The sequence below is a fragment of the Paracoccidioides brasiliensis genome (assembly GCF_000150735.1).
Source record: "Paracoccidioides brasiliensis Pb18 unplaced genomic scaffold supercont2.3, whole genome shotgun sequence".
Classification (NCBI taxonomy): Eukaryota; Fungi; Ascomycota; class Eurotiomycetes; order Onygenales; family Ajellomycetaceae; genus Paracoccidioides; species Paracoccidioides brasiliensis.
In genome coordinates, this window is record NW_011371360.1 from 650,603 (window position 1) to 675,921 (window position 25,319).

Below are 25,319 nucleotides of genomic sequence, written 5' to 3' on the forward strand. Positions count from 1 at the left end.
GCATGTTTTTGTGCATACAGCTCTAATAAGGAAATTTCCAGCCATCGTTCTTTTATTTTATTTTGTTATTTTTTTTTTTTTGGCCTACTCACGGTCCGTCCAGCTTGGCACCTTTTGGGGCTGGGCGATGGAGCAAAAGGGGGCTGTTCCTTTCGCTTAAAAAAAAAAATAACTACCAGGTCATTTTGACGAAGAAGATGCAGGAAGGAGAAGGCCGCGATAAGACAGCTTCCCGACTTAATTCTGCTTGGATCCCACTGGATCTGAGATGAAGGATTTCTAGTGTACTTGCTGTTCAAGCCCCATCTATCAAACCCCTGCAAAGTCGTCATCGACAGAGGCGGTGCGAATATCTGCTTCAAACGTGGCAAAATAACTGCCAGGTGGAAATTATTATGTCCTTTTTCGCACGTGTGAAATCATTCCCGGCTATTGTCGATTTTTTTTTTTTTTCCCTGGAATTTTGTTCCCCCAAAATCCCTGGATAATAAAATCGGGAAACAATCAGACATCACCCATGGAATTTTTCGAATCGACATTTCACCAGGAAAATCATGCGAGGGGCCAACAGGAATGGATCGGATGATGTAAACGAAAAAAAGGTACCTGTGTGGGTTGGTACTCCGTAACTATTCGTCAGCTAGAAGTTCCCGAACTAACTGCTAACTAGCTAGTACCAAAGTTTAGTTGCAACCCGTCTTTTAATAATAATAATAATAATAATAATGCACAGCAATTTCTCCTGGTTTGCTGACGCAGCACCTCTGATCTTTGAAGAGCTGGGCCTGAGCCTCACTGGAAGCAGGCTTGCGTCTATTTATGTATCAATCTGACACTTTCTCCATTCTCCACCCACACGCGCGTCATTCACGAAGTATACCATGGATCGCAGCGATTAGGTTGTGAAGGAGGGGGCCGAATGTCGTACCGCGCTGACGAGGGTAGCTAACTTAGACAGAAATAACTACGGGCTTGTTTCTCAAGACCAATTAACTGCGAGGGTCCTCCAAAGAGGGTTAGAGAGAATGATTTGAGGATGGGGATTTTCTTTTTCATTTTTTCTTTTTCTTCTTCTTCTTTTTTTTTTTTTTTTGGCAACAGCTTCCCATCAGCCTCTTGGATATGAAACATAATTAATTATACACTGTATGAGAGACTGTAGGTCCATCCCCGCTTCGTCCCAGCATTTGAGATGCGAATATCTCCCGTAGATGCATTATAAGCCTGCTTCGAAGTGCTGGAGAACAGACGCTGACTGCGGAGACGAATAGGAAGAAAGATAGATCTCTTCCAGCGGGCCCTTGCGGATGAGATTATATTTACCCGTCAGCATCTCACCTGAATCCCGGACAGGGTTCCCGGCAGACCTGCAGGTGGTTTGTTCTTGTGAGGGTTTGGTGTAACAGAATTTTAAATAATGGGGAATGGTATCATTGGGCGTAAGGTCAGGTACGGAGAACAAGGACCCATACGGATTTCACATCACCAAGGACCAATGGGTCCTCGGACTTGGACTCGGTGCAAATTGGGTTGTCGCTAGGGCTTGCAGGTTTTGGTTACCGTGGTATTTTTACCCCGTATTTCAGCTTGGTGTTTTTTTTTTTTATTGGTATGGAAGCTTAGTTATTATTACACCCTTCCCACTATTTATTGCTGGGCAGGGTATTTTTAAGGTGTTGCGTGGCTGAAACACACATGAGGCAAAATTATCAGAACGCTTTTTAACCTCTGGGTGTCAAATACTGCCTAATGGTGGCATCAACCAACCCGTCTGGCTCACTGGCATCTGCCGTTTTTCTTCTTCTTTCTTCTTTGACCGCCCTGGTTCGTGGTTTTAGCGTAGCTTGTTTTTGTATGGCACCTTCGACTGATATGTACAGGAGCCTATATATTTGTCTCGATCGACCGTCTTGGGGAACAACAGCATTGGCCCGCTTGATATGCTTTTGAAACGTCGATTAGGGGCGACTTATTTTGCAAAAAATTTCATACCTTTTTTTTTTATTTTTCAATTTTGCTGATACATCTTGCAAAAGTTATAAATATATCGACTTTAAAAGAGGCCCTAGATGCAGAGGTTTTAATTTTTATTTATTTTTATATATTTTTTTATAGTGGTGGTCTTCCATCGCCGAGAAGATAATGAAAGATTGATGCCGAGGATGCAGGCGAGTTGGATTCAAGAACGCCTGGTTCGGTGTGTATTTATTGTGTATGGAGCATACACATGCCATGATTTTTCTCCGCAAAATATGGAGGGTGAAGACATCCAGAGGCTGGGTAATACACGCTGTACGGCGTAGTTACGGTGTATATAAACAGGTTATTTAAGGTTATTTAAGTGTATTATTGACGTATTGTACAGGATGTTATTCCATACAGTACCAAAGGTGAACTAGATTAAAGATAAAGTAGTACGCTGAGTCAGCATTTTGGGTATTTTATTGGCTCGTTGAGCAACAACAGGGGTCATACTTCGTAAAAATGTATGGTAACTTCTGTACCATACCTAGACCTTTATCCACCTATTTTGATGGTAAAGTTTGTCGGATGCCTACCATATCAACTACTGGCCTAGAACTATTGCACAAATACCGGCAGATTTAATACTTCAGTTACTATATTTATCCAACTAGGTGGAAAAATACAAACAAGATGAACCCCATAACTGTCTCTATTTTAGTGACCACTGCACCATCCCATAGCAGGTTGTTATGGCGGAGTTCTAGAAACTGGAGAAAGCAGTGGTCTGTAAGTGCGTTCCGCCGTATGTGCTGTTACATACATGTTATGTAAATGTCTCTCTGTATCGTATATACCTGGCCTCCCCGCGGCATGTGTTCGGTGGCGGTCATACAGATCAATAGTAATGGGCAGAGACCGAGTAACTACCGAGGTTTGTTTCAGTTCAATGCGTAACAGCGATACACAAACACCTTCCTGTTATTTACTAATACACGAATTCATTACGGAACACCCGTTTGCGTCCTGTCAACTATGGACTTAGCCTCACCTGATGCGGACAAGCCGCTCCCCCGTCCCAACCTCGCGATCAAGCATGGAAACAGACCTTGGTGCAATACCCTGAATTCGATCATTTGGACTTCTCCCTTTCTTCCCTTCTCTTCTTCAACCTCCGCTATCTCACCATCTCACCATCTCACCCTCCCTCTCCAGGGCTGTTTACATATCTTGATCCGCTGATCTTCTTTGTTTTTCTCATTCGTTCATTTATCATACTCGACGCCTAGTTGTTTTTTGCTTTCCGTTTATCTCCTCGCCTCGAACCCGACTGTGTACGCCGAATCTCATCCCACTGCGACTGTCCGCTTCTTCCGTCTGGGACTTCTTTGAAACAAACGGCGTAGCGGGTTCACCGCAACCTTGGAAGTGCTCCTCCACGTTCTCTCGAACTGCCAAACCGACGATCTGCGTTAGCGCATGTCGATGTCTGTTGTTTAAACGTCGTTGAAAATTCTTTTTTGGACACATTCTTTCGAACGCTGGTTTGAACGGCAGATTTGCTAGTGCCTCTATCTTTGTTTTTTTTTTTTTTTGTCTGTGTGGGAGAGTGGTGGGTAGTACAGTTTGGTGTGTGTCGTGGGCTAGCGAATCTGGGCCTTTGGATCCGGGATATCACCCGTGGTGAACTTTGACTGGTATGTGGAAAGGCTGGTTGACGATTGGACTGTGCGGTTATGGGAACAATCGAAGTCGACTATCGTATCCTAAGAACAATAGCGGCTAATAATATCTTTCTGGATTCAGCGGAATTTAAAAATTCAACATGTTGCCCCCTCCACGCCCAATTCAGTCATTCCAAGGACAAGATCTCCAACCACCTGCATTTCGAGACTCGTCCCAACGTCGTCGTACCGATCTCGAGTCTGGCGGATATTTAGACAACCCCTCCACCCCCGTATCGGGTGGACGAAGGAATAATGGCGACTTTGGGGTCTCCACACCTTTTGGGGTAACTCCAACAAGTGAGGTGGACCTTATCATGTCTTCAAAGAATTTGAACCGGAAAAGGAGTTTGATTCGCCCAGAACGGACCCGCATGAATCGAGACCATCCAAACTACCACTACCGCCAACATGCACAAAACATGGCGACGTTACCTTCCACGACCGGGAACGAGCCTGTGTACGAATGCGGAGAGGCGGATACGATGAGCTCGGGAAGTACGGATCTGAAGAGCCTAACTAGAACCGAGCAGAGTAATATCAGCCCCAGCTATCCTGATCGCGGGGTTCGTTCGGGCAAATTCAAAGGCCCATCACAGCGAGACGGGCCCAAGAAGCTTTCACAGAGAAAACTGTCGCGGAAGGAATCCACGGCCGCCAGAGAGGCGGAAAAGAGGCGGCAGGAAGAGCTAGACGCTATTAAGCCCCCAAGTTTCTGGAACGTGTACTGTGGCATGGTGACCTTTTGGTGTCCCGATTTCATCCTCAAATGCTTTGGAATGCCTGCAAAAGCACAAAGACGAGCTTGGCGTGAGAAAGTTGGTCTCATCAGTATAATCCTGCTGATTTGTACCTTTGTTGGATTTCTCACCTTTGGCTTTACACAAGTCGTCTGCGGTACGCCTAGTCTTCGCCTCAAGATAAACGAGGTCGATGTTGGAAATATTATCTTCCATGGAAAAGCGTATAGTATGGAGGGCACAGAGCATCCCGAAGCCCTCGGGGTACCTGATAGGACGAACGTCGCCTATCCGCCTGTTGGATACGGTGGTATGGATGCCAGCTTTTTGTTCCAGAATGTCAATGGTGCTTGTAAGGGCATCATCACTGCGGTACCAAACTCGAATGTGCCAACAAACAGTGAGGGAGAGTTGGCATGGTACTTTCCGTGCGTGCCTTTTAAGCAGGATGGTTCCAGCAGACCCAATTTTACCGAACCGCCGTACTTGGGATATTCCTGCCATACGTCTGCAAGTGCCAGAAGCACCTTCTACACCAGGTTAAACAAGCCTGGAGATGTGTATTTCACGTGGGAAGACTTGAAGAATAAGTCCAGAAACCTGATGGTATATTCAGGAAACGTTCTCGATCTGAATCTTCTGGAATGGTTTGACAGATCCCAAGTTTTTGTTCCCCCTCAATTCGACGCGCTCAGAACAAATCCGACCGTTCGAGGTATTGACGCAACACATATATTCCAGTCGCCCGCTGATAAACGGTTGGCGAGATGTTTGACCGAAATTATCAAGGTTGGGTCCATTGATACCGAGACTGTGGGCTGCATCTCCTCCAAAGTGGTTTTATACCTCTCCTTGGTATTTATTTTAGCTGTAGTTGGGGCGAAATTTGTTCTCGCTTTGGCGTTTCAATGGTTCATGGCTAGACGTTTTGCAGCACAAACGAATATAGATCCTAGCTCGAAGGAGCGGAAGAGGCAAATCGAAGATTGGTCCGACGACATATACCGTCCGGGTCCACGCTTGGCGGATCTCGCGGGGCCCGATAGAGGTGGCAAACGCGGTAGCGGCATTTTCCCTACAACCTCCCGGTTCACTAGCCCCTATGTCCTGGATCGCGGGTCGCAAAAGCAGCGTGCGGCACCCACGACCATGGTCAGTCAGAGCGCAAGCAGCAGGTTCAATGCACTGAATTCGATGTACAAGATGGGACAAAACCAAAGCCAGGGGACTTTAAGTGCCGATCCCTATGCCCAGCACAGTTTCGCGGGGAGTCATACCAATCTGATGATCGGTGCTCAAGATCAGAGATTCTCCACGGCTATTAGCGATGCTGAACAAACGGGTCTTCCGGGCTTTATTCATGAAGCGGTTGTTCCTCAACCGCCGCCTGAATGGCAACCATTTGGATATCCCTTAGCACACGCACTTTGTCTAGTAACAGCCTATTCAGAGGGTGAAGAAGGTCTGCGCACAACGCTGGATTCTATTGCCATGACCGATTATCCCAACAGTCATAAGACTATTATTGTTATTTGCGACGGTATGATTAAGGGAAAGGGCGAGACTCTCACTACTCCTGATATTTGTCTGACCATGATGGGCGATCACGCTGTCTCACCCGATGAGGTCCAAGCTTTCTCCTACGTTGCCGTTGCCAGTGGAGCAAAGAGGCACAACATGGCAAAGATTTATACTGGATTCTATGATTACGGCCCACAGTCCATCGTACCCCTCGAGAAACAACAGCGTGTGCCGATGATGGTGGTTGTGAAGTGCGGAACTCCAGATGAAGCAGAGACGAGCAAGCCAGGAAACAGAGGCAAGCGTGACAGTCAGATCATTCTGATGTCGTTCCTGCAGAAGGTCATGTTCGATGAGCGGATGACGGAACTGGAATTCGAGATGTTCAATGGATTGTGGAAGATTACGGGGATATCCCCAGATTTCTATGAGGTTGTTCTCATGGTTGATGCGGATACGAAGGTTTTCCCAGACAGCCTAACGCACATGATATCCGCTATGGTTAAGGATCCCGAGATCATGGGTCTATGTGGTGAGACGAAGATTGCCAATAAAACCGAGAGTTGGGTCTCGATGATACAGGTTTTCGAGTATGTTTCATATCCTCCCTCTCTCGAGCCCATTATTTTTTCGGCAGTTTTGGAGCTAACAAGCAACTTAGGTACTTCATCTCCCATCACCTTTCCAAGTCATTCGAATCGGTTTTTGGTGGTGTTACTTGCTTGCCTGGATGCTTCTGCATGTACCGAATCAAGGCCCCCAAAGGCGGTCAAAACTATTGGGTGCCAATTCTTGCGAATCCTGACGTGGTCGAGCACTACTCGGAGAACGTCGTCGATACGCTTCATAAAAAGAATCTCCTTCTACTAGGCGAAGATCGATACCTGTCGACATTGATGTTGAAAACCTTCCCGAAGCGCAAACAAGTTTTCGTACCTCAGGCCGTCTGTAAAACTACCGTTCCAGAAAAGTTCTCAGTTCTCCTCTCTCAGCGCCGTCGGTGGATCAACAGTACTGTACACAACTTGATGGAACTTGTATTAGTCCGAGATCTTTGCGGAACTTTCTGCTTCAGCATGCAGTTCGTAGTGTTCATGGAGCTTGTTGGGACGCTTGTTCTTCCTGCCGCTATCTCCTTCACGTTTTACGTCGTTACCATCTCCATCATCAAGAAACCTGTCCAGATCATCCCGCTCATCCTTTTAGCGCTCATCCTTGGTCTTCCTGCCGTCCTGATCGTTGTCACCGCTCACCGTCTCTCATATGTCATGTGGATGTTTATCTACCTCCTCTCCCTGCCCATATGGAACTTTGTTCTGCCTACATATTCCTACTGGAAGTTCGATGACTTCAGCTGGGGTGATACTCGTAAGACGGCAGGCGAGAAGACTAAGAAAGCCGGAATTGAGTATGAAGGAGAATTCGACAGTAGTAAGATTACTATGAAGAGATGGGGTGATTTTGAGAAAGGTATGCCTCTTCGGAATTACTCTCACTGGATAAAAATCTGTCTGAGCTGTTGATGCTGACTTCCCCTTTTTTCCCCACTCTACTAGAACGCCGTCTTAAACTTATGGGCAGCGCATGGTCGTCCCAGTCCCAGACCAATGTTTCTAGTTATCCGCCATACCATTCCACTTACGATCCCTATGAGTATTAGATCCTCAGCACAGTAATTCTCCAGGTGGATTTCGTCGCTTCGCTGCTCAAGCAAGATCAACAACCACTACCTATCCTATCATGAGTGTCCTCTCCCGTCGATCTCCGAAGCGACATTCAGAAGTCCTCCCGTTTTCTCTCTTCCTTTTCCGTTGCATGAGCCACGATATATTGCAATATTAGGGGCGTTTGTTTTAGTCTTCCTTCTAACTTGTTATTTTCCTTCCCCCGATTTGCTTGCTTTGTTTCCTATTGTGTAATTTCGCCTTCTCTTAAATTTTTGTTCTGTTTATCACCTACTATATGCCATCATAATATCTGTACATTTCTCTTCGGCTTACTAGAGTCCATACGTATATACGTATATCCAAGTAACGAATCATTTTTGTTTGCCTTAAAAAACTTTTGAAATCATGTTTTTCAACTCACTATTACTTTTACACATTTTTTTCTTCTTTTTTGCCACCGTTCTGGATATACCTCCCATCTTATTTTGTCGTAATTGTTCGCAACTTTGGCATTGGCTAATATTAACTATTCACCAGTGTTCCAGTCCTGTTCTTTATTTGGCTCTCTCCTATTTGCAGTCAGAGCATGTATTATGCTGCCTAATTATATCAGTTTCCTGTTCTTCTTTTGTCCTGGGCGTTTTGCTTTTGCTCCTTTTCCACTTCTTTTCCAGTTGTTTATTATTGGATGGGGAAAAAGACATATAAAAAGATTATAATCACTCTGTTTGACTGCTTTTTTTTTCTATTTTGCTTGCTTTTATTTTTAGTCTTAGGTTGGTTCCATTTTTTCTCTCTCACAGTTAGGGGGTAGTTTTAAATAAAACAACAGATTTTGGAAGAATTGACTTTTCACATCTTTTTAAAGTATTTATTATTGAACGAATTTGAATCTTTTTTTGTAAGATATGGTTTAAGTGTAACAAAGTCGATTTCAGGTGAAAGCCCCCACTGACCAAAGGTCCACAATGAGCAAAATGCCATCACCTCAACCTTCAACCTCTAATCCTAACAGGCACAGATCAATGAAACGGCGAAAGGCAACAAAACAACCAGGGGCTATAAATTTGGCTAATAACTCCGGAATACCCCGATGTTTGGCACTTCAAGCCAAAACTGAATCTTCGCACTTTCAGGTCATAGGCGCAAAACCCATCAATAATAGAATTTCCACATCATGTCTGAAGTGTTCAATTAGTAAGATATTCAGCCTTCAGCCAATTTAACTGCATCAAAAATTGCTGCCAATTTGACCCTTTTCGCCGAATCCTACTTCCTGGAGAAGTTAAAAATTTTCAATCGAGATATTCCATTTGACATCATCCTGAAGGGGTGGGGAACTGACAACTAAAGTATACTCTCAAAGTCAATTCCACTGCATATAACGAGCTAACATCGATTCACATGTTCTATTGGGATGAAAAAGGACTTGCCACCCAATTACACACACATTTTAACTATCAAACCTCTCTTAACTATGCGGGTTTTGTTGAAGATTTGTTCCAGACGCACTTTCACCACGAGCCTCTCGGAGGGGATATCTCCTTGTTCTTGCGAATGGGCTTGGTGACACTTGGACCCATCCATAGTCTGCCGAATATATGAAAATTTGCCTCCTGTGGATGCCCACTGCCCCAGTAAGAACGTTTCATCGCCCCGAACTGCTTATGGGTGAACGAACTTACGGGGATTGATATATACAACTCGCTGCAACGGCTAAATACACTCCTCAAAAATACGCTATTCCAAATCAAACATAGGGGTGTACACAGCCGAATACCCAAAATAACTAGCGTTCCAATGTAGTCAAATATGTTGCCCATTCATTAGTAAAGGAGTTAATCTTGAAATTATCTACAAAATCATCCTCTCCTCGATTCATCCATGCCAGGTCTTTGGGCTCTGCAGAACAAGAATATTCTGAGAATATTCTCCAATGAATCAACTCCTGCGTCCCTGTTTCCCCCCCCACCCAAAATGTCAGAAAACATCATGTTTATCGCCTGAGATGTGGTCTCATAGTGGGAATTTCAGACAGTGCAAGTTCTCCGCCCTGGGTGGTAGCTCGTTTTCTTCAAGCAGACGGGGTTAGCGCTGCCGCTGCCAACTGTCATATAGACTGTATGCTGCTCGGCAGCGTCAGGGGCGACTGTGAGGTGTTTATTCACCCTCATAGCAATCTCTGTCCTTTCATCTCAGAACGCGTAGGCGCCCTGTGAAGAGTCCCCCGCCGCTGGGGGCGGGGGTACCCCATAGAACCCCCTAGGTTCCAATCCCTGATGAGTGCGGAACGGCATATCGACTGCATTGGAATATTGGAATGTGGGTGTATGGCTGTGTATACACTATGTTTGATTTAGAATAGTGTATTTTTGAGGGGTGCATTTAGCCGTTGCAGCGAGTGTATATATCAATCCCTGAATTTACGATCATCGCTGCGGGCGTTACTATTAAAGCGTGGCTTCGTGATATTTAAGCCCAGACTCCTCCCCCGCACGACAAATTGCACAGAAGTTGGCACAACGAATTGTCATCCAAGCTTCGCACAACTGGCACAGGGAGATCTTTTCTAGCTCCTGTCCCGTAATGCGACACCAGCCGCCTTTGAAGCCAATTTTATTATTGCCAGATGCTTTCAGGAATGCTGAAGAAAACGACCAAGCCCGGCTGTGAAATAACAGCGGAAAGCGTTGGTTCCATCACTCTCAACAGCGTCCTTTAAGCTTTTAAGGCTGATAGCACCGTATCACATTCAACCAATCCTTTCCGTGGCTGGGTCTTAGAGCCTGCTTTTCATCTCCCATCTCCCAATAGGAAGAGAGGATTGAGCCAGCATGTCGGACGCTGTCGAATGTTGATTCTGTGTGGCATAAGCTTTCTGTCGATGTGGCATGTGGTCGCGATCTGGGATTGCAAGAGCCGCAGCGACACACCGAATCAACTTGGAGTTCCTAGCGAGCTGAGGTGGCCGTGGAAAAGTGGCTGATTTTCTCTTATTCCATATATATTTTGGACATGCTCTTCCCAGAACTTACGAGGTTGGGATTGTTTCAAGCTCTCTGCTACGTTTTGTCAGAGAAACTCTGCTGCAACGTCAATCCCTGAGCAGGATATCAACAATGGTAGCAACATGGCCTATTCGAGGCCTGCTTGTGCAGTGCCTGATTTTTATACCCCTTTTGTTTTCAACTACAGCACTTGCAGAGTCTTTGGTTGAGGCTCTGAATGGATATCCCTCATTGTCCAGATTTCAGTCGCTTCTTCAAGACAAGCCCGCGCTAGCTCCACTGCTGAGCAAGGGCTCGCCTGGATCCGTTGTCACATTTCTCGTCCCCAATGACGCTGCATTCGCCGCCTTTCGTGCTGCAAATGGCGGTTCGGACATCAGCGACCTCCCCAACTCGGAGCTGGAGCGTATCCTGGAATACCACATCCTTTCTAGGAATTTGCCATCGGCTAAGCTCCTGAATCCCCCCCCTCAAAGCTTGGTGGTGCCGACCCAGCTCACGGGGGAGGAGTATAATAATCGTTCCGCAGGTGATGCACTGCAAATGGTGGAAGGTGGAGGCAAGCAGAGTAGTTCTGGTCAGGTTGTGGTGTTGAATGTTGGGCCGCAGAGTTTGCAAAAGCGACAGCAAGAGGAAATTGACGTCCTGTCGGGTTTGTATAAATCCGTGAAGATGACCCTTATTGATGGGATGTGGGATGGAGGTTTGTTTCACATGGTTGACGGGTATGATGATCTTTATTTTCTGCAATTTTTATTCGAACCTGTGAATTTATTGTTGCTGCGAACCTATAAACAGGTTAACGTAATGTTGTTACGGAATGCTGACAGCAAAATGTGCGCAATGGAGATAAAAGGCTACTTACGCTTCCACGAGTCTGCACTAAGACAATTGAAAGCCAGAACCTCACAGCTCTCACTCGGGCACTGGTTCGCACCAAAATCGGCCCCATCCTTGACACTTTAAGGAACGTTACTTGCATCGGCCCAACAGATACTGCATTTGAGCAAGCGGACAGTCCAGACAAAGTTGCTGAACCCGGTGATCTGGCAAAGGCGCTTACTTTCCATACTCTCACGGAACCAGTTTATACCAATTTCCTATCGGACGGCCAAATGTTTACGACTGTGAGCAATGACACGATTCGAGTGACGGTGAATGACACAGGGATCTATTTCAACGATGCAAAGCTGATTAGGAGGAACGTCATGTGAGCCCTTCCCCGTTGCCTACCTTCTCCTCTCTCCTTCTGAGCATATTTCCGGTGATGAAGCTGTAGTTTGTGTCGTGTTTGTGATTGAGGTAGTTGATACCTAGTTTATCAAGATGACGCCACTGACTAATTCATCCCCTATCAATATATTTTAGAACGAATAACGGCGTTATCCAAGTTGTTGACAAGGTGGGGTGCAGCTATTCTGTAATCCAAGAATATAAACAGCAAAAATTCGTCCTCCATATTGGAATTTGAGAAGGCTGTAATAGACTAACACCCTGCCTATTACCATAGGTCATGTCCCCCCTCAAACAAGAGGAGTCCAAACCGACCACGACCACGAACACAAACCCCAAACTATCACCAACCGGACCAGGACCAGCGTCATCGTCAAAGGCCGGTGCTTCTATGCTGGAGAATCCATTTGGTGGCTCTACATCAGCCGGGCTAACCGCTTTCCTGATGACTGGTATCATGTCTCTTGCGGCTTGGTGGATGTAATTGTTGATGATTCAGGATATTACGGATTGAGAGCGATGAGGCATCTGTCAAATATCCCTTCCTCTCTTCCTTTTTATAGATGCTAATAATAATAAACGTGGTGGAATAATTGGATGGTTGAATACCCCCCCTCTTTTCGGTTGGTTTCGGTTTCCGGCGTCCGCTAGCTTGCTAACTACTACTAATGTCTTTGACATTATTATTATTATTCCACAGTTCTTCTTCTCTTTCACAGTCTGCATTTTCAAGGCCAACCAGTTAGCTATTTAGTTGTCTGGCCATTCTTGCTTCCAAAAAAGTTAATGATAGCTTCTTGAATGAGCTCGCTCTCCATCTTGCTTCTCAGTTTTTGGGATTGTCGAGGCTGGAGAACGAACGGCTTGTCAGGCTCAAAGAGCCATTCTCACTTCTCACTGTAAAACTATGCTGCTTTAGATCGTAGCAAGAGCATACTGCCCCATGCGGACCTTTTTTCCTGCCATATGCATATTTCCCGCAAACCATAGACCTTATCCAAATCTAGTCTGTACTCCATTCTTAACTAACAGTTACGGGTGCTCCGTACACTGCACAACATTGGCGTCTATATATCATATATCCAGACGGGGGTTTTTGGGTTGGATGGTTCCATGGATAGATAGGATCCCGCTCAACTGATGATAATTTTTTTATCCCAACTCTACCGTACCGTACTCCGTTATGATTCCTCGCCGCACCCTCAAGCGAGCCAAGACATCCTTCTGCTGCCTCGGAAAAAACTTGACAGGTCCAATGAATGTGTGGTGGGAAGGAAAACAAATAATAATATCAGATATTGATGTGATATTATCTTTTCCTACGGTTGTTGCTCGTTGCAATGACCTACCCTTGTTAGGAAGCTAGGACCGATGCGGACTAGCCGATTTGGGCTCTCCGCTTCCCCAAACAACAACAACACCACCACCACCACAACAAACAAACAAACAAACAACAACAACAACAACAACAAGGGACCCGTGGTTGGTGGCAGAATGAATGGATTAATCATCCGCTACGTAGTGTATCACATTATTTGATCTCAAATTTTGAATGAAAAAGCAATACCAAAAGCTGTTGACCCTTGATAGGCCATTATTGAATCAATTGGTTGTCTTCTAGAATATCTATCATCTTGTATTTTATTTTATTTCTTTCTTACAAGCCCATAACGGTGAAGTTGAGTTCATACATGAGTTGGTAATATTACAGGGGGAACCTAGTTGTTGGAAAAAAAAAAGCGACCCATACGTAAGCCATACGTAAGCATTTTTCCACTTTTACGCTAGTCGTATTTGGGATACGCTAGCCCCATTTAGGACTAGCTCATCCTTCCACGTTGGCCTATGTCTTTGCTGCAATTACGAACGCAAGCTCTCATAATCATAAAATATAATGATCAATTCGCTCTTACGCACTCATAGGAAACTACCCCATAGGGTGACTATTTCTAGAAAATTGCAAATCTTGTTTTCCAGCGCAGAAATGGTGGCAATTTTTATATGTGGGGTAGGAACAGTTTAGTTTAACCGATGGCACAAATTAGGGTGTCACCTGATGTGGGCTAGATGAGACTTGCCCAGTTTTTCAATGTTAAATCTCATTGGATGTGAGGTTCCCCCCTTGTGGGGTATGAACCCACGGCCCCTAGGTTCCCTACGCCAAGGACGTCGGTCCCATTCAGCCACCAGAGGACAAATACACGGCTTATATTAATAGAACTAATGTCAAGAAAACTTGATCAGAGCGGATTATATATATAAGATGTGATGATTTGATCTCGCATAGAAAGTCTATTCAAACATTAAAGTGCTAGCTAGAGTGAGTAAAAAATTCAGTTTTCATAAAAAGCTTAGAGAATAGAGATTAGCTATAACTTTAAAGATAATTAATTATTCTTAAATCTTTTGATTTAATATCAGATCGAGCTTATATTATCTCAAAAGAGAAATAAATCTTAAATAAAAACTAGTTGATCAATATGAAAAGAATGCTTTCATCTGAAATTAGATTTACAGCTGAGAATTTTAGAAACGAAAGTTATATAAACATCAAATTTAACATGACTTTATTATAACAAGATGGATGCCCAGGCAAGATTCTCCGTTGGATAAGGTGGAACTTGATTTCAATCCTCTAATGAAACCAGCATGCCTAAAATAGCTGGATTCTAACGATATGACCAATGAATTTCCTCTGCGTGTTTTTGCCTCTGAACTCATTGAGCAGCCAGGGAAGCACTCACTTGCTCTTCACATATATATCATGATGACTTGGAGTTCACACTGTCTCCGATCCCGGTGCAGTGCACCTGTTGCTGAAAGCTATAGATTGAATCGAATGCAAAATGAGCCAGCTCCTTGTGAATTCAAGCCATAATATATATATACATACATATATATATATATATATACATATATATTTCGAGAAGTTGAAAGTGGTTGATTGTAGAACTGTCATCGACTAGGATAGAGTTCTGTTCACAACAGCCCAGCTACTTAAACTGCGCAATAAGCCTGACTCAAGTTGAGTTTGGACAAGCTCAAGGATGACAGATGTAATAAGGCTGGTCACAATACAGCAACGATGTCACTATTTCTGCTTCCTAATGAGATAATGACAGAATGCAACTTGATGGAAAACCGTGGAAAACCGGTCACGTGAAGGAAACACGTATCGGCTTCGTCGGATATTCGACGTCGTTGTATAAACGTGTTTCGTATTTAGGTAACAAAAAAACATCTGATTGATGTAATAATTAAAATTTTACCGCGGATTTGAAATGTCTGCATGGAACTGCGGCTGCCCTAATCACGTACCTACCCATATAGAGTTGAGATCTGGTTCGTAACAGGACAGGCCTCCAATGAGTATATAGCCGCCTGTCCAAGGGAACCAGGGAATTTCCTGTGTGTGGAACGGACACTGCTAGGGTCCGGTTGAATGTCGGTCGGCATCGTCCTTGTCGACACAAGCAAAACTAAGAGCAGCAGTCTTTTGGTTAGGTCGAGGATCCTTTAGGAAAAGGAGAAATTTTGGCAAGTTTTCGGGATCTTGCTGAACTTCGCGGAATCCCCGAAACTTAGGGGGGTTGGCAGGCAATTAAGAGTAGAAATGAAGAGTATGGATGGATCTTCGGAATTTTGCGGAAAGCGGCGAGCTTGTACCGGTCGGTTTAGTTGAAAACTTATCGAAGAAACGGGTGAAGAACTCTGGGATCAGAACTTTTTTAAAGTTGCGGAATACTACTACTACAACAGAAAATACTGCGAGATTTTATAACCAATTCTGCCAAATTCCGCAAACTTGCTTGCCGGGACAACCTCTGGTTGGACACCGAGGTATAACACCCCACGACAGATGCCCAACCCTTTGGGGGTTCCCAATTTTTCTTTCTAGTCTCCGGGGTTTTTAGCTTCCGAGCGTTGAATCATGGCCCTTTTGCATATCTCAAAAACTCGGTTTCTCCAGCTCATCTAACAAATTTGATCAATGCAGGCTAGGAACGTATTACGCCTGCGCTGCATAGTTTAGCTTAGAAATAGCAAACCCAGCACATGGCTGATATTTTCGCCGGGCCGTCTAACCTGTCAGAATCCGTATCGAGCAGCGAACAATCGTTGGATCTATAAGGAAAATGTGGTACTACGGCAGCTTACAACAAGATTATTCTCCAATTGTCCTCAATCCCCAGCAACAACGCTTGGTGATCGATTTATCCAGCTGTGCCGGGGTTAAGAGGCAACACACCTGGCACCTCGTTTTGTCTTTTCCCTGGGTTGTCTACCAACAGACTGCCTGGAGAGGACACTCAGGGTCCAAAGTAGGAGTATCTGTTGACGATATCCGACAAGACAATTTGTTAACTAGTTAGTTGACTAGATATAGTTAATCGGATGGAATATCTAGACAATTATTACCTGTAAATCACTGTAGATGACAGTCGCGTTGAGGGTTATTTAGATCTGGCAAAGTAATCTCCACACAGAAGTACGACGTAGCAGAAATGAGAATATCAAGTATGAAGAATAAAAGGGAGAAAAGCAAATAACTACTACACCTGCGGTTCACCATCTTAGACCCTCCTCGCTCACCTGAATACGCAAGTTGTAAACAGTCTCATAGCTGAGCATCCTTGTGAAATGAGTGTCTGATAAAAAAAATATATATGTTCTTCACATGCATCCTGTGTGAGAGAGTATGGTCTTTGTTGGAGAAATGCCTCATTATAATCCTTGAAAACCTTCTCTTCAATATTACACAGCTCTGAGATGTCTACTGATACAGTCGCATTTATAGTCACAGATGTGGTACAGCGTTGATATGAGCAATTACTATGAAGAGTAGCAAACACTTGCTTATAATCTGACAGTTGAATACATAATCATGATCAGAACTTTCATTTATTCAGTCTTAATCACGTACTCGTGATGAATAGTGTGATAATATGTTAATTAAAAAGATAACTATTTGTTATCTGATTTTCAGAGAAAGTTTTTAGAAAAAAGTATTATAACTTTTACAAATAAAACAAAGCTGAAATTCTCAATAACTTTATTCAAATAATCTGTTAAAATACATAGGTCATCCTGTTTTTGTAACTAACTAGTGTTTTTGACAGTTTGACTTAGCAATAATTAACTTACATTTAATGATATAGCTGCAAATGTGTCGATACAAAATCAAAGTAAATAACTATAAATAAACTTTACCAAGAAGTTATACCAGCTAAAGTTAAAACTAATAGATTACAGCAAGAAATGAGAAAAGTTTTAAAGTGAACTAGCAGCTTGAATACAGCAAGAGCATAGCGTATGGATGAAATTTTGTGTATTGAAGCAGCATAATTTTTGAAATATTATAATGCTCTATATTTTCTCTGAACAGATCCGATGATAACATAAAGAGCAAGCACCTGAGGCTAGAAAGCAGGGACAATAATCATGCACATGTCTCTGCATCTTCTCTATGCGTGAAAACGAATAAAGTCTGGACTTATATGCCTGCTATTCATTCTCATGACAAAACAGACACTGATCCTCTGAACAGATAATTGAGAACATATCAATGTCTATCAGATTGGGCTCCACTTTTCAAGTTTATGAGAGCGTCAGGTGAAGCCTTCTGCCCGTTAGGAATCCCTTGCAGGCGACAGAGTGCAGTCCAGTCGCGGATGACCTGCATCCAACGGCCGTCAACTCCTGTTCCTCATCCTCACAGCTACAGAGAGACTGAACGAGCCCGTGCGCGAGGTGGTGCCTTGAGCCTTTGGGGGCGATCTGTATTGGAATTTTTCATATCATTTACCAGATCATGCTTCTGCCGATATAAGATATGCAGACTCAACATCCCGTTTCACTCTGTGCGAGATGTAGTAGCGCTCGAAGATGTCTGCCCGTGAATGGCCGTTGGAAGGTGCTGATCGAACATGTCATACGGCAATGCACGGTCTGCAGAAATGCATCCTCCCTGTACAGTGTGACAGTGGGAATGGTACGACGGAATACTGGTACATCAAGCATCTCATGTTTCCATCTCTCTCGCAGGCTGTTCTGGTACGAGCGAACGGCGATCCAAAAGACATCTTCCGGAGAATCAATGACCCTTGTGCCTCAAATGCATGATCCGCAAATGCCAGTGCAAGGAAAAGGGAGATCGGGCACGGGGCCAAATTGCCGTCCCCCTCATAAAAAGTGTAAGTCGTTCTACATCATTAGGTGTGCATAACTAACTCTGGGGAGAAGGAGGACGTGCGGCTGGGACTTGTTTCTCTTTCCTTTCATATATATCAAAGTGACCTCTATCACCGGAACATGACGCTGTGGTTCCTGTGGATTATGGATGACACGAAACACCGCGTCCCTCCTGTATCGCAGCGCATCATTCGGGCTTCAGACTCAGCTGCTTCAGGACGGGAGGATGTGTAAGTGGCCATGAAACCAAGCATTGATAGCTCGTTGAACACCACCCGCGATGGCCACGGTCGGCAAGGAATGAGAGCTAGCGATGAGGATGCATGGTGTCCTTGAAGATAAAAGCAGCGTAGGTACTTAGTTATACTCTAGATCACGGGCCGCCCTCAGTGGCTGCAACGAAATCTTCCGGACCATAACTAGAGGCAGTTAACTAGTTAGCTTGATTGCTCCGTAGTTTCGTTACCACAGGGTCCAGACGGAGCATACACCTCAGCACAGGATGTGGGCCGACGTACATGTAGGATACCGGCTGTGGAACGGAGCAATGGTCTCGTCATATGCATAGCTAGTTACTGTAAAATATAGTAAAGAGTTAGTTAACAGTAACTTTACAAACCCCGAACACGTCTGACCGCTGCGCAGGAAGACCGCATCATGGATTGACCGGGATAAGGGTGTCTCTTCATTCTCCTGCTAGGACCTGAGAGGCAGCCAGCTTGTGCGTGCGTTTGGCTACGTTGCTGGTAAGGGCTTGGGGGTAAGTATGGAGCGGGGTTGACGATCAGTTATTGAGATGTAAGTAGTAGTTGGGTGGTTGGTTGGTTGGCTGGTTGGCTGGGAGTAGCTGCTGAAAACACGCCGGCAGAGCTTGGGAAGTAGTTGACAGAGCGATGATTTGCTTTCCTTCTTCTTCTTCTTCTTCTTCTTCTTCTTCTTTTCTTCTTCTTCTTCTTCTTCTTCTTCTTTTCTTCTTCTTCTTCTTCTTCTTCTTCTTCTTCTTCTTCTTCTTCTTCTTCTTCTCTCTCACTCACTCACTACACTAAAAACTCCCTAATTTCTCGAGGTTTGTTGATCAACACAATCGACAACACATCCGCCATTCTTGCTCGATCTGCTCCGTAGATCGCAGCCAGTTCTCCCCCTTCTTGTGGAGTAAGGTCGTAGTTAATCAGCCTCCCCACACGGCCCAGGTCTAAGCTGAATGCAGCACATTTCCCCGGGCTCCGGACCCTAAACCCCAACCCCCAGAGCTGTTCCTAACCCCGCGGCGGGACTCCTGCTTGACTTGTCTCTCTCACCCCCAACACCGCCTCTTCCTCTTCCTCTTCTTTATAATTGATTCGTCTTCCCCCTTCCCCGCGGTACCGCCCTCTCTTTCACCTCTACGGCGACAACGGCCCCTCTGATCCAACCGGCTGCTGCGGTTCTGTCTGTTTGCTAGAGAGCTCTTTATTCGAACCAATCATCGGCTCTCCAGCTTCCCCTCTTGTTTAAAAACCCCAAATCCAAAACCTTTTAAGCTAAGTTCGCTCAACGGTGTGTGGTCAATGTTTTTTTCTTTTTTCCGTGTTGGCAAAACGCCATGTGTTCTCCCCGCCCCTCTCAGAAGTGTTCCCACTCCAGCAGTTCAAGTATCTACAACCTTCCTCGATGGTCCTTGGTTTTGTTCTCGGTCTTGATGGACGTTGAGCTTGTTGTGGAACCTTGATTTTCTGCATTGAACTCGCGAAGATACGCGCTCCCTGAGCAAAAATCGACTTGTACAGGTCATCTACCGCGTTCGCCATGTTGCTCCTTTCAAGATGATCACAACAGACATTGCTTTATGTTGGAAAGGAAGCTGTTTTTTGGTCTGACTGGACCTATTCAGTGACTTGCGGAAACTAATAGTTCCAAGCCATCTTTCTCAAGAAGACAGAAGGTGTTTAATACGACTCTTCTATCAAAATTCAGTTTTTCCATCATCTTTCATCGCTCTTGTGCTGAAATACCTAGGTATTTAGTCTGCACTGCTTATGGTCGCGCGATTTAACTAATTCTCTTCTGTCCTCCCCTTCCCCCTTTTTGTTTTATGACCTGCATTCAAACAATGCCAAAGAGGCCCACTGATGCTTTTTGCATTTCATGTGCCAAATGTCTGATGTCCGATGTCTCTGATGTTGGGATATATCTTTCTTGTCTCAGCCATGCATTTTCTACATGGTTGTTTTGGATGACCATACAATTGTGTTGTTCATTGTATTGATGCTTATCTATCCTCCATTTAGACACTTGCTTTTCAAACCCGTGTTAATTGGGACGCGAGAACAATCTGTGAGTTGAGTGGTGTAGGTAGGTATTTACTCGAGGGTATTGGCGGAAGGAGAAGAAGAAGAAGAAGAAGAAGAAGAAGAAGAAGAAGAAGAAGAAGAAGTGGTATGCGTGTTTCACGAGAAAATATCTTATATGGAGATTATTACTAAACCTGTGCTAGGTGGTGTCCATTGGTGCTTACGTCCGTCTTGAAGCTGTCAACGGGAGTTTTGTTCATTATCAACGCGTTGATCAATATCAACTTTAGCTTAATCTGGAGTAATCCTTTCTAGCCACACGTCTATCCTATGACACCATTACAATGGTCGACCAAAGCGATCCCGCCCCTGTGCAGCCTCCTGAAATCATGAATTCATCACCATCGGATTCTAGCAAGCCAGACAGCCTGTCAAGCCGTCCAGCAATTACGAACCAAGAAGAACTGCATCCAAACCCGAATCGGAGCTTTTTATTGGCGGACGTAACCCCAAGCCAAGCTGCATCTTCCTCTACCAATAGTGACCGCTTTGGAATTTCGGAAGGCCCGGTTTCGACATTCGTATCTCAAGACTCGACTGGCTATACACCAGAATATAGCCCAGATGAATACCAGGATGACTTACAGTCCCTGTCTCATTCTACGGTTTCCATTGCATATGTGCCAGGCACTACGGAACCCCAGAATCCTAGCGTTTTGCCAGATCAGATTTCTTCTTCTGGGCAAACACTGCTGGATCTACCTCATCCCCCTCCTGTCGTCGAAAATCTGGCTGCCGGGGCTATTCTTCCCTCATCTAGTGATGGTAACGCCGCAGATCAACTCAATCTCATCTCACATCATGGATCAGCGACTTTCGTCATGACAGCAACTGGTACTGTCGTATCCCCTTCTCTCCCTAATTCCACAAGTGGCTCTGGCCCAAATCACCCACAAACTTTGCCCCAAAATCCAGGAAGCATGGATGATGACGAAGACATGGAGCTCGGTGATGGCGAACAGGACGACTACGATGATGAAGACTATGACGATGATGATGATGATGATGATGCTGCTGATGACGACGAAATCCCGGTTCTCCCAGATAATCTGATTGAAGATTCTGAGCTATCCGGCTTTTCTTATGACAGATTGCACGGTCTACCTCCAACTTTCGATGGCGAGAGAAGTGTTTGCGACGAATCTCTCTCGGATACGAACGACACTGAAAAGTTTTACATCACTGATGATGAGTTGTCCTGGTGTGATCCCACTGAATATAATCCACCAAGCTTCACTATTGATAGCAATTTCCACGGCAGCTGGCCTCAACAAAGCCAAGTTCAAAACCCCACCATTGGCGCTCGTCCTCAACCCCTCTCTGTTACGAGCCTTGACAACATTATTGGCCAAAACGTTGCATTCAGTAATGCTGCAGACGATGACGACAACTTCGACACAGGCATGTCTACGCAGACGGAAAGTATGGAGTCTCATTTCATAAGCCCACTTTCTACGTTGTTTCTCCCATTCAATATTTGGACCCTTGGAAAGGCCCAGCACATCATCCATCGTGCATTTAATAATATGAACTCCCCTGAATATTCATCTGGCCTTTGCACACGAGATCCATTACCCAACGCTGACAGCTTCATATTGCAAACCATTTCATACTATATTTTCAAATTTTCCATTTTTGCAAGCCCATCAAGAGGCTTTTTCATACTTAGCGGTGCCCATCGTGCCCTTTTCGTTAATGAAACCTCCATCACTTTCCTTACTGGCCTTGACGTGACAGATGAATTTATGAAGTCTCACGAACATACACAAGATTCCCCGCATTTTTATTTCTGTAGAGAACTTCCCTGGCCCAGGACTCCAGCCTCCCTATCAGACATCTCTTCAGTCAGCCCACTCAGTCCGGGAAATGTTACAGCTAGGCCCCCAGCATCCCGCCCCATAGAGCTTTTGACTGAGGCTCAGTATGATGACATACACAAGACTTCTGAAGAGTCAATCTACTATGTCCCCCCTTCATTGGTCTTGAAATATTTCAATGCCCACGTTGCAAGCGCACTTCTTGCGATCCCAATTGCCCCACGCAAAGGTCTTACTTACAGTATTGCTGACGGTCTTGAATTTCCAGCATTCGAAAGGAATCTTACGGTCGACATGTTCATTAAGCAGTGGCTGGTTCGATCCAAAATCCCACCCGAGCAGCTTCCAGCGAAGGAGCGGCCTCATATCCCCATATCGGACGCAGCAGCAGATGTTTCGTATTGGCCACGGCCGCAGAAGATATCGCGCCCGGATGACCACCAATTCCAGTCCTACGATATCCAGAAAATCCCATGGTGGAAGAAGATGAATGTCCGGCGGTCGGATGCTAGGATGCTGCGCGATTCTTGGTACAAAGGTTACCATAATCTGATGTTTAATCCACATGGGGTGAGTCGTCTCTCAATTCTCTCTTGAATTGTTCACTGAGCCATTATGCAGTATTCGAAGCGGTTGCCACACGCAGAGGAATATTTTAAGGCGAAAACAATGTATACCAAGTACAAGGCGTCAATGTCGCATTTCCAGTTGCGCAATCTTATGTCCGTGACATCGTCGAATACCGTGCAATATGCTCACGAATCGAAGGTCTATTCCGTAACCCCTTTCCACAACCAGAAGAGCGTCCTAATCGACCTCTCCAATCACTTGAAGCTGGCCGTGTTCGTGGATCGTGTCAAAATTTCAACAATGAAAGCTAAGCACGGCGTGACGCTTGTTGGCGGATTTTCCGGGGAATATGCTATGAGAGGCCTTGTGACGGACAATACTGTGGTAAATGGCTATGTGACTAAAGATCCAAACGGGATAACAAACCACATCGACATCATCAAGAACCGGACAAGCCGTAGTCCTCAGGCAATCATCTCATCCAACGATCTGTACATTCGAGTCCTTGATTGTGAGACCAACAAATTTGTTCAGCGCCAGAAGTTTGCGCGTGCCATTAATTGTACCGACACCTCACAGGATGGTCGACTCCGTGTGATAGTTGGAGATGCTAAAGAGGCGTGGATAGTCGACAGTGACACTGGGAAGCCACTACAGCAACTGGCTGGCCATCAAGACTTTGGGTTCGCTTGTGTGTGGTCACCAGATATGCTTCACGTTGCAACAAGCAATCAGGACGGAATTGTTAACATCTGGGACGCCCGTATGTGGCGAATACTCCAATTCATCGAGTCCGACGTCGCAGGTTACCGATCTTTGCGATATTCCCCTGTTGGGGGAGGTCCGCGTACGCTTCTCATGTGCGAGCCTGCCGATCGCATCTCAATAGTCAACGCGCAGACGTACCAGACCCGTCAAGTGCATGATTTCTTTGGAGAAATTGGAGGAGCTGATTACACTCCCGATGGCGGCCGCATCTGGGTTGCTAATATGGATCAAGCGTTTGGTGGACTGATGGAGTTCGATCGGTGTCAGTGGGGTCAGGAGTTCGGTATGGCGCGCACGAGGAGACGACATATTGAAGAGCGTCTTGATACTTATTACCCCGACCTGCCTAACGAGTGGCTTCCAGAAGCGGATCTGGATGACGATGAGAGATGTGTGCTTGGGAGTGGGGAGAGGAATATGCGGTTTCGACGGTTGATGGGGAATAGGGAGCATGCGGAGTTTCTTCGCTAGCTAGATAGGTCTTGATTTGCGGGGTTTTATTTTATTTTTTCCTTTATTGCCTTTTTCATTGTTTTTTTTTACTTCCCCCCCCCCCCCCCCCCCCCCTTTTTTTTTTTCTTTTTCGATTCTCTGTCTCCCTATTTCTTCTGTTCTCGGGTGCTACGTCTCAGCTCATTGCGTTTTCTCATTGCTGCGTTTCCACTTTTTCTCTGGTGTCTCTCTTGACATGGCATTGTTTCTTTCTAACTCCTGGATCACTTACCCTTTTGTTCAACTCAATCCTCATAGGATCCTATTGGAGTAACACGGCCTGGACGTCATGTCCTTTTCGGCATAGGCTTCACACCCCCTATACCTGGGCTCTTTTGCTTCTTTTTTTGTGCCCTTCTTTAGTGTCTTGTATTGCTTTTTGTTTCTGTTTTGTGTTTTGCTTTCTTGCCCTTCTATGCATATACACCTACACGTGGTGTTATGTTGGAATAAACCCAGCTTAGGAGAATCATGTTTTTGCATCAATTTAGCTGTTCATTTGTTGCTTGCGGAGTGTTTGTTTCGTTTTTTGAGGTGGAGTTTGTGGCTGGCATAGCGCGCCCTCCCCCTACTTTTTTTTTCCTTTCTTATCAGACCAGCGGTTGCTAGGATACCCGGAAGAACCGACTCCTAGAAGAAGTTTTAAGGAATACACGGTTATACGGCGATTTGGGATGTTCCTTGTTGGGAAAATGGGTACGGATTTGTTGGTTTTTGCGTTTTGCAAATGCTTTCCCCTTTCATCTTGTTCTCGGTTTTTCTGCTGAACACAAGCGTTCTGCCCTCTTATTTTAGAGCTGAATGCCATAAAGTGATGATATGGTGGTTATTCAGAGATAGTGTAGGTACGGGATGATGGTGATGTTTTAGCCTTTCTATTTACTTTGTTACTGGGCTCTTATCTGTTTCCACTGCTATGGTGTTACGGTTGACGGTTTCAAGGTTGCGGGAACATATTTACTGGGTGATGGAGGAAAGGAGAGCGGATTGGTGCTGGTGGTGGTGACGACCAGAGGAAGATGAGTGGCTGATCCACCCGGCGTGTATGTATAGAGTATCAAATCGTGTAATGATAATAGGAGCATAATTTGTGTGAGTACTTCATTTCTTCACTACGCATTTCGTTGTTGGGAGTTGTAGATTGACTATTGGAATTTGTGCACCCCACATGCTCTCGATGATTGAAGGTAGACGACGGAACTCGAAAAACACGCCGATTTACCATACGTCGAGCATGTAGAGTGGATATCCTCCGACATTAAAAGAGTAAGAAGAGGGGAGTTCCGGTCGGA

General features: G+C 45.0%; 4 protein-coding genes across 4 annotated transcripts; all 4 read left to right on the plus strand.

Moving 5' to 3' along the window:
• Window positions 1-3,787: 3,787 nt before the first annotated feature.
• On the plus strand, window positions 3,788-7,607 carry PADG_02603 (chitin synthase CHS3; the record flags this gene model as incomplete). Its single annotated transcript, XM_010760227.1, has 3 exons — window positions 3,788-6,537; window positions 6,609-7,417; window positions 7,504-7,607. The coding sequence occupies 3 exons, from the start codon at window positions 3,788-3,790 to the stop codon at window positions 7,605-7,607; spliced, it is 3,663 nt and encodes a 1,220-aa protein (XP_010758529.1).
• A 3,126-nt stretch (window positions 7,608-10,733) lies between these two features.
• On the plus strand, window positions 10,734-12,339 carry PADG_02604 (uncharacterized protein; the record flags this gene model as incomplete). Its single annotated transcript, XM_010759750.1, has 4 exons — window positions 10,734-11,347; window positions 11,479-11,832; window positions 11,991-12,024; window positions 12,133-12,339. 4 exons carry the CDS (start codon window positions 10,734-10,736, stop codon window positions 12,337-12,339), a joined length of 1,209 nt encoding a protein of 402 aa, XP_010758052.1.
• A 5,402-nt stretch (window positions 12,340-17,741) lies between these two features.
• On the plus strand, window positions 17,742-18,281 carry PADG_11453 (uncharacterized protein; the record flags this gene model as incomplete). Its single annotated transcript, XM_010760622.1, has 2 exons — window positions 17,742-17,909; window positions 18,099-18,281. 2 exons carry the CDS (start codon window positions 17,742-17,744, stop codon window positions 18,279-18,281), a joined length of 351 nt encoding a protein of 116 aa, XP_010758924.1.
• Window positions 18,282-20,664: 2,383 nt separating this feature from the next.
• PADG_02606 (uncharacterized protein) lies at window positions 20,665-24,006 on the plus strand (the record flags this gene model as incomplete). The annotated part of the gene is made up of 2 exons (XM_010760228.1): window positions 20,665-22,767; window positions 22,819-24,006. The coding sequence occupies 2 exons, from the start codon at window positions 20,665-20,667 to the stop codon at window positions 24,004-24,006; spliced, it is 3,291 nt and encodes a 1,096-aa protein (XP_010758530.1).
• Between the last annotated feature and the right edge of the window lie 1,313 nt (window positions 24,007-25,319).